Source organism: Limulus polyphemus, unplaced genomic scaffold (assembly GCF_000517525.1).
Source record: "Limulus polyphemus unplaced genomic scaffold, Limulus_polyphemus-2.1.2 Scaffold5490, whole genome shotgun sequence".
Lineage (NCBI taxonomy): Eukaryota > Metazoa > Arthropoda > Merostomata > Xiphosura > Limulidae > Limulus > Limulus polyphemus.
Window position 1 is genome coordinate 6,096 of NW_013671100.1, and position 9,537 is coordinate 15,632.

The window sequence follows — 9,537 nt, forward strand, 5'->3', positions numbered from 1 at the left end:
TACGAAAATTTTGTTAATAATTAAATATTAATTATCAATTAATTAATCATTACAGAAATACTTATTAACATGATAGTTTTCATCATAAGTGTTCATAGATCGGCTTCCATTCATGACCATTAACGTATCTAAACGTTTCTGGCCTAGCATGGCCCATAGTAGTTAGGGCTCACAATCTACGGATCGCGAGTTCCAATCTTTACACCAAATATGCTTGCCCTTTCAGCCGTGGGTGCATTATAATGTTACGGCCAATCCCACTTTTTGTTGATAAAAGGGCAGCTCAAGAGCTGCTTAGCTGCCTTTCCTGTAGTCTGTCACTTCTAAATTAGGGACAGCTAGCGCAGATATCCCTCGAGCAGGTTTGCGCGAAATTCATCAAACAAACTGAACATATTAACACATTCCATGCCGCCGCTCGAAGCATATGCAGGGCTGAGGAGCGGATTTCCTCCTTCACTGGTAACATTTTACTGTAGTGACATGTTCTAGAAACGTGTTTTGTAAGCTGAATGAATCGAATCTTTGACGATGGCTTTCATACCATTCACAACGTTTACTATGCAAATTTAGTTATTACCAGAGCTGTATCATTTTATCGCTCTTTTAATTTTTAATAATTTCGTGTAATTAATTAGTCATAATTAGTAATTAATTAATATAAACTTACATTTTAAATTAATTTTGTTGTTATCGATTATCATAAACACCACAGTCAAATTGACACGTATACAAAGTTTGTTATTCACGCTTAGTAATAATAGTTTTATTAAAGTTCGAAATAGGGAAACTATTTATGAAACACTCTGTACATATACATTCATTTCTTCATTCTCTTGGCTTAACGTTTCTTATCACTTACATTACCACAAAATGATATCAACCTTCCATTAAAGGTTTCTCAGACGTCACCACACGTCAGTGGATTATACACTTAGCTCTACAGCTTTCATATGCAGCTGTTCTCTTTTGACCATATCATCACTTTTAAATATATTATATACTGTCTAATATTTGACTTTGTGTTTTATTCTTATTAATATAACCCACTTTTGAAATAATTCATTCCTTACTGTTGTTGTTGTTTTTTTGCATTTCTTAAATTACAATTTCTTCTATCAATCAATTTCTCATTCCTCCACCTCTCTCTCCACACTAATATTAACTTTTTAAAATATATTAACATATTATCTAATCCCTAATTTCCAAAAGCTCTACTACTACATTATTTTCAGCCTATCTTATTCAACTTGGGCTTGGCGTGACCTGGTGATTAGCGTATCGGACTGCGGGTTCGAGGTTCGAAACGTGATGCCGCTTAACACGTTTTGCTGTGGATGTGTTATAAAATGATAGTCAGTCTCCACTATTCGGTTCAAAGGAGACGAATAAAACCCTTGTGGCGGTGGGTGCTATTAGCTGGCTGTCTTCTCTCTGGTCAGTAATTCAACATCAGAGAAGGCTATATTTAAGTCATAAGGGTCTCTGTCCCGACCGTTTAGTTCATATGTACATAAAGAGCCGTTCAGGTTGTAAAATACTAGTTCCATTCTTCCAAATACTTAACATTTTCACATGTAAACAGTCAACTCCTAACAGGAATACTATTATTCAACACCAGTTTTCTTTCAGGACCGTTCAGCTCCTCAGTCAACTAATTGTTGGTTTCCTAGTTTTTATACTTGACCCTAACAAATTATTAAACCCTTCGTTTTTAGTTGTTTTTTTTTGTTCCACGAGTCGACTGTTGATTTAATTCCAACGTTTACTGCTTTTTCCACTTACACGATGTTTCCTGTTTTAATTACAAATTTTAGTCTATTGTTCATTACACCTTATATTTACTCTTCTGCTTTCTCATTCGATCTTTTGTTGTTAATCATTACCTTTTTAAAAACCAAGATACAAACATATGATAACGATGTACTACTCAACTCTTCCTAACATGACCGTATATTTTTATGGCTTCCTTTTGAAACAAAAAGCTAGTTCACCCCGATTATAAGCTTTAAGTAACCGAGTGTACGACTCATACAACGGTGTTCTCCCGCAGAGCCTATCAGCAGCCCAGCGAGATTCACGACACACCTCAGCCGCTGGCGGGTCAAGACGGGACTGACGCCCCTCTAGAAGGCTACATGTTTCTTATTTAATGTAAAAAAGCTGGCATATTTCTTGTAGTAAATGTGACAGGAAAGTGTGTTATACAGAGTGTTGTATTACAGGCACCAGCCGCCGACCGTGCGTAATGTTTTCTGTAATGGAATATAATTGATAGACTGTGGTAACATAGCCCAACAATCACAAAAAGCCTCCTCCCCCCTCTCCAGCGGAAATACTTCATTCCCCAACGCGGCCCACGAAACTTGCGGCCACTGTAACAAGCCAATCATATATTTAGCTAAAGTTCAGTACTACTGTCGTGTCTCATTAATAACGAATTAGGTTGCTAATATACAAAGTTACCAATAATATTTAAATATAAAGATTAGCACATTCAGTGATAGTTGAATCATTCCATATGATAAATAAAATGTCGAACAATAACGACCTAAGTAATTAATATAAAATGACACCTTAAAAACTCGTTTAGGTCTACACCTATCCTTAGCACTATATTCATGACGGCAGATATAAAGATGTAAGTCTAAGTTAAGTGCTAACTTTCATCGCTATGATAATACAAACAGTCAAGGGAGTTAATTTAATTAAGCTATGGTGGCTAAATTGCAGTAATTCACCAGTTGGGTACCCCTGCCTGTTAATAGTATAACTCCCCCCCCTTGAATCTTCATATAATAAGTAGTTTATCTAAAACATTTTAACACTGCACACTAAAGTTCTAACCTGTAAAACATGTCTTTTTTAGCCGAGCGGCTCAAAGAATGGCTTTGAGTTTGTTTGTTTTTCAAGTACAAACCTTTATCTCATAGCTCCGTCATCTCTTGACCGATTTGAGATGTAATTACAGTTTTGGACTCAGGAGGTCAAACCCTTTCGATTGAAATGAATTTGACCCCGCCCAAGGTCTCATATATTAACTTACTCTAATCCTAACTAAAATAATTTCAATCTGAGGGTAGGCTGGTAAAGATCATAATGAGTAATAAAATCGAATCTGGTATACGCGCGTCCCACGCTTGGAATTGCAGGCGCATAAAAAGTTAGCTAATAAAAAGGAGAAAAAGGTTTTATAGATTAATTTACTCTAATCATGTCTAAAATAATTTTAAGTGCCGCGGCTATTGAGGATTTCTTCTTGTTTTTCAAAATTCGTTGTTCAAAATTGATCTGAAACAAAAATTATATTTTTGAATAGAGATAGCTATAATACCAGAAGTACTACTAATGTATACGAATGTACACATACGGGTACATAATCACAGTCAAAACTAACAAGTAAATCCATCAGACACATTCATAAGATCAGATATCGTGAACCACGATAGTGGTTCATAATAGAGATCGCAAAGAATTGCACAAAACCCTAACAGAACGTTCGGGCACCTTAAACAGTAAAGATTCAGTACAAACAACACTTTTAAACCTTTACTATTGACTGCTAAGGCTGTACACATATAAAAATGCACAAAAAAACACGCATGTTAGGCTTATAAGGAAAAGAAAATCTGCTCAAAACGGTCCGTTTGTAATTCTAATTATTATTCTCTTGTCAGCCTAAAACAAAAGCGGCTTAGTACAACAACAAGTACATCTTAGTATATTGTACCCAAACCTTTTGTAGAATACTAAATAAGGTAGTGGTATTGAAAAGTCGATTTGTTTCTTCTATATTTTATATAAGCTAAAACATCATAATTATAGTGTAAACAATATTATCATTACCTCTTGAAGTTAGCTTTCTTACAAATATCTAGCGAAACAGGAATTACTAGCCAATAATAGATGAACATTAGATGACTGTAACATGTAGATATTCAATGTTTTATACACTATACAATCGGTGTCTTTAGGGACTCAACCCTTATATTATGTATGAAGTAAAGGTGTAAAAAATTAATACACACAATATTAAATTATATTACACATATTCCTGTGGTAATAGCACGCAAATGCGTTGGGGATATCCCATCTATCAGACAAAATCCAGAAACCGATTTCAATCTAGTCAGCCGTCATGGAAAATCATAAAATAATACACAGTGGCTAGCATCGACATTTTACTTTTTACAAGACAAAACTTGTAATCTTACTCTTCTCACTCCAACACAAAAGTATTATTTTCATACCTTCTCCTTCTCGTAATGCTTCTATCCTGGCCTCTGCTTTAGCCTTTCCTGTCTGGAATAACAAAAAAGATATACAAACATAAAACTTACATTATAGTATGAAATTTATTGAATAGAAATCTAAATATACGTGTGGTTTAAATTAATTTACGCTAATATATACATAAACATACAATATATCATCAATAGTATTGGAATAACACATACTCAACTGGTTTTGAAATTACACTAGAATTCCATAATGCACCTTTGCGCACGGCTTATAAAAGTCAGCAGCTGAAGTCAAGATGCAACGAGTGAAGATCCTCACACACTTTCAAAGAAACAGTGGTTAATGAAGACAACAGTGATAGTATTGGTGTCTGTGAAATTACAGCCCATGCTGTAAAACGAAGTCACCCACTTGACGTTAATGCCATGATCAAAGACTTTAATGAAAGGTTAGGACTGCAGGCCAGCACACCCAAATGTTGTTGGTTTTTATGGTTATGCTGCATCCCATAAAGTAGTCATCACAGCAGTGAATGTAAAATGTCAGCCTTCCCAGTGCTTTAAGTGTCGACATTGGAGTGAATGGGAAGATTATATTGAGAGAAATGACAAAGCTTTCTCTAGGTTGTGGACATACCCAGAACCGGCCATCTGAAGTTTTGAAGACTAGTAGGGCAATATTATGGCATAGAATTATTTTAATCACTTCATCCACTGGTAAGATTTATGTAAGCCATGAATGTCGTTTCACACTGAGATATTATACAGAAATCTGCATTGCTTGCATTGGTGGAATCGTATGAACACCCCCCCCTCTTCCCCACCCAGTGGCTCAACAGTAAGTCTAAAAGTTTATAATGCTACATATCTTGTTTTGATACCAGCGGTGGGCAGAACATAGATATCCCACTGTGTAGGTATGTGTTTAATAACAAAACCAAGAAACAAAATCGTATAGGGTAGGAACACGCATTTTCCCAAATGGCAACGATCCATCATGACATACCACGCGCTGTGACATCAGTGGCTTTAATGTCCTAAATATGCTTTGCCCAGCGCAGACCCTTGACTTGAATCTAATTAAACTATTTTGGAGCACCTTGAAAGGCTGTCTAATGGACAACGAAAAGGAATGGCGATATACTCTACTGGTTGTTGGCAAGTCTCATAAACCTTGTCCAGACTGTGGTGAAAACCACAAGTTGGCACACTGTATTAAAATCTCGACCATGCGGCCAAACATGACACCTTCTTTATCAGAGTTCATTGCTTCAACATTTTTTAGAGTACAGTACGTCTTTCTGAGTTTACATATAATACGTAACATAATTTTTTTGCTTCATACATGGTAATTTAAGTTCAGCTTAGGAGTTACGGAAATTTTTAATCCCTGTCAATAATCCATAAAAATAATAAGATGTATACGTAATATAATTATCATAATTAATTACATATATTTTCACACAAGTTCAATAAATTAAATATTAATATAATTTCTCAATTTTCTGACAAAATGCCAATGGTCAAAGAAACAGCTAAATTCTAATATGCACTAAAGTCAATGTTTATTCCTCACGATCTTTCACATGGTAGATTTATGTGAATAATTTGTAGTTCTTGTTTAGGGTTTTATTCTGACCTCCCGAAGAGTGATGAAAAACAAAAATGCCTACTACATCCCATCATAAACTCAAAGGTTTCTCTCTGTAGAACACACACTCTGTGGCACATTAAGTTATGACGAAAATCTACAAAGTCTTTGTTCTTGCACAACTGGTTAGTCTGTGAATTTTTTTTTTATCTTAATAGTGGAGAATCTTTGAAATTCTTATGGTTTGCGACAATTTTTCGTACAAAATAATGTTACTGCACGCTATCTTATCTGATCTATAACTCCATCACGGTCGGCTTTGTGCTCATTTCTCTCTATCCGCTCTTTCCACCCGACCCCTAGTGATCAGAATATGAGTTCATCAGGGTTTGGGTATTTCAATTATTTGTTCGGCTTTAATCTTTTCATCTCGTTCAAGATGTCTTCAAAGTGTACAAAGGCAGCAAAACACACAAATATTTGGCCACGAAATTCCCATCCGCAATTAGCTTGTTATTCATTCCAGGAGTTTAGAGGAAGGCGTGTCTTTCCCACAGTTCATCGCGAACAAAAATTCCAAGGCAACAGATTCTATCGCTACAACAACAACAAAAAAAGTGTTGATAAGCCATCCAGCTCTGTGTACGTGACACCTTGAAGTGCAAAAATAGGGGTTAACAATTTGAGAAAGGTCATGTTCTACACTATTATAAACATGTATAACAACCCCCTTGCACGTGGCCATACTCCAAAGATGATACTGTGTTAGGGTAAGGCTTGTCTGACCTCACAATGTGAAAAAATAGAAAAAAGATGAACGGACGACAACAACTGAGCAATTTCTAAGATTAACTAGAAGAATGTCTAATGTACACATTGAACTTTGTAACCATATGACAACTAAGTAATTCTACAGAACCGTTTCATTAATTAAAAACAATTTCCTAGTAATGCGCGAATAGAAGAGTCACTTGTACATTACACAAGGAATATTTTTACAGGTGTAATTTTTGTAATAAAACAAATTAACAATTTTCATGTATACTAATAAATACCTATGCTATAATAAGCAAACTTATATTCATTCCTATTAATGTTTCTTTTTCTCTTGTTATTTGACTGAAAGCTATTGTAGCTTAAAGATGTGGCAAACGTTTCTTATTAACAACAATTGTGATGAACGTAACAATGTGCAAAAATACATAACAAACGTTTTATAGTCACGAAATTGCAATGAACTTCTGAAAGTTTTGTTATAGATAAACGCCTTGATGTGCTAGGTTTTATTATATGTAAAGTCCATACCATCTGTAAGATACCTGTTTTGTGTAATTATTGTAAATAAAACTTAATAAAGTAGGAGAACTGGGTCATACCTACAGCTACCTATTTTGTGTAGCATCTATAAACAAAGGTTAATCAAATAGAACAACTGGATCATAGCTACAGCTACCTATTTTGTGTAGCATCTATAAACAAAGGTTAATCAAATAGAACAACTGGATCATAGCTACAGCTACCTATTTTGTGTAGCATCTACAAACAAAGGTTAATCAAATAGAACAACTGGATCATAGCTACAGCTACCTATTTTGTGTAGTAACTGTAAACAAACGTTAATCAAGTTGGACAACTGGGTCATACCTACAGCTGCATGTTTTGTGTAGTTATCGAAAACAGTCAAGTAATCTGTTCTAATAAGTGAAGTCAACTTACAATAATTTTTATCAGCTTGTTTAATAACTTTGACCATTATCCCAGTACAATGTTTCATGTACAAGCTAATACCAACAAACTCTGGAAAGAATATTCCACATCATTTTATGTAAAGTAGAACAACTACTATCAAAGAGTTCATATTTCCCCAGTCCCAGTATTTAACTTTTTCATTTTATTTTTTTATCCGCGGCATAGCCGCTCATAGAACGGATCTGGGTTTTTTGTTTGTTTTCTTTTCAAGTACAAACTTTTAACTCGTAGCTCCGTCATATCTTGACCGATTTGAGATCAAATTACACTTTTGGACTAGGGAGATCAAACCCTTTCGACGGGTGTTTTTGACCACGCCCAAGGTCTCACAGATTAATTTACTCTAATCCTGCCTAAAAGAATTTCAATTTGAGGGTAGGCTTGTAGAAATCCTGATGAGTAATAAAATTGAATCGGGTATACGCATGCTCCACGCTTGGTATTACTAGCGCATAAAAATATATGTAATAAAAAGAAAAAAAAAGGTTTCGTAGATTAATTTACTCTAATCCTACCTAAATGCATTTCAAGTGTCGCGGCCATTGATGATTCCCTCTTTTTTTTATTGATGTCTCAGATACAAATTTTAAACCTCTTTTTACCCTTAGTTTGGATTCTTATTTTGGTACCCAATTTGCTATATATCCTAATTAATCGAAAGATTAACCAAACGGGAGAACCTTATCTGTGCATGCTAGAGTTGAAAAGTCGAATCTTTTATTTTCAGTTGTTTATGTATATTTTGCATATTCTGTGATGACTTTGCTTTTACTCAAAAAATGCTAAAATATAGCTAATAACAAAGAAAAAAAAAAGATCTCATAGATTAATTTACTCTAATCCTGCCTAAAATAATTTTAAATGCCGCGGCTATTGAGGATTCTCTCTTGTTTGTTTGTTTTTTACTGAAGATCGCAGTAAATAGGTTTTTATATTTCATCTTACCAGAAGTACAGATGTATTTCTAACGAAATACTTTTTTATGTTTCATTTTATCAGTATTACAGATGTATTTCTACCGATGACTGAAGTTCATACTTTTTATGTTTCATTTTATCAGTATTACGGATGTATTTCTACCTATGACTGCAGACCTGTGTCTGACAGAATAACGCCGATTTCTTTCTGTCAGCACTATAGACACCTTTCTAGATTGCATCACTTATGTACAGCATTCCATTCTGCTACCATTAAAGATACCCTTCTTTTGACGACTCCGGGCCCTACCTGGTGTATTACATTGGTCAGTATTAGAAGTTTCTAGAGTGCAGTAAACGCAATACTAGTCAAAATCTCGTTCTGAGGAGTGACCGGTGACCAGATTCTAACCATGGTTGGAAGCCGTATGCATGAAACAGTTTGAAGTTGTTCAGGGTATGACTGAAAGGGGAAAAAATACAGAACCACCCACACAAAAGGAAATCCACTTTTTCTCAGAGCGAAGTTGGCCGGGTGTGGCAAGTTGGCTTCTTTGCCCAGACTATGAATCCGAAAGTTCATGGTTCGCGTCTCATTGCAAAACAAAAAACTCCGCACTTTAAGGTCGTGAGTGCGCTTCATGAGTAGTAGTCAAATACAGCTTGAATGGCCTAAACGTCGGTGGTGGGTGCTTCGGACTAGACTACTTTCTCTTCAAAAAGTATTGACGGCTACGTGCAGATAGTCTTTGTGTAGCTTTGAGAAAAGAAAAAAAAAACTCCAGTGACGTGTGTTATATTGACCGGGTTCTTTTCCAAACATATGCTTAGGTTTAAAAATCACATCTGTGCATTACAAAAGCACATGTTTTGAAATGGGTACTATATATATAAATAACGAAGACCAACATTTCCTGATTCAGCCGATGCCTAATTCACCGCCTCACGATAAGCAGTGGCTCATTATTGTAAGCTCTTTCAAATGCTCCACTATGTTTGAACGCACAACGCTGATTACAAAATATCACGAAAGGTCATA

The 9,537-nt window shown here is 35.3% G+C and overlaps 1 protein-coding gene across 1 annotated transcript in view; it reads right to left on the reverse strand.

The window, feature by feature from the left end:
* Nucleotides 1–1,130: 1,130 nt before the first annotated feature.
* Nucleotides 1,131–9,537, reverse strand: part of LOC106472647 (F-BAR and double SH3 domains protein 2-like) — a 41,703-nt gene continuing 33,296 nt past the window's right edge. Inside the window, exons 11-13 of the mRNA XM_013933302.2 lie at nucleotides 4,251–4,302; nucleotides 1,764–1,768; nucleotides 1,131–1,142 (exon numbers count right to left, since the gene is read on the reverse strand). Of these exons, the coding sequence (XP_013788756.2) occupies nucleotides 1,131–1,142; nucleotides 1,764–1,768; nucleotides 4,251–4,302 (69 nt within the window). The remainder of the gene's footprint in view (nucleotides 1,143–1,763; nucleotides 1,769–4,250; nucleotides 4,303–9,537) is intronic.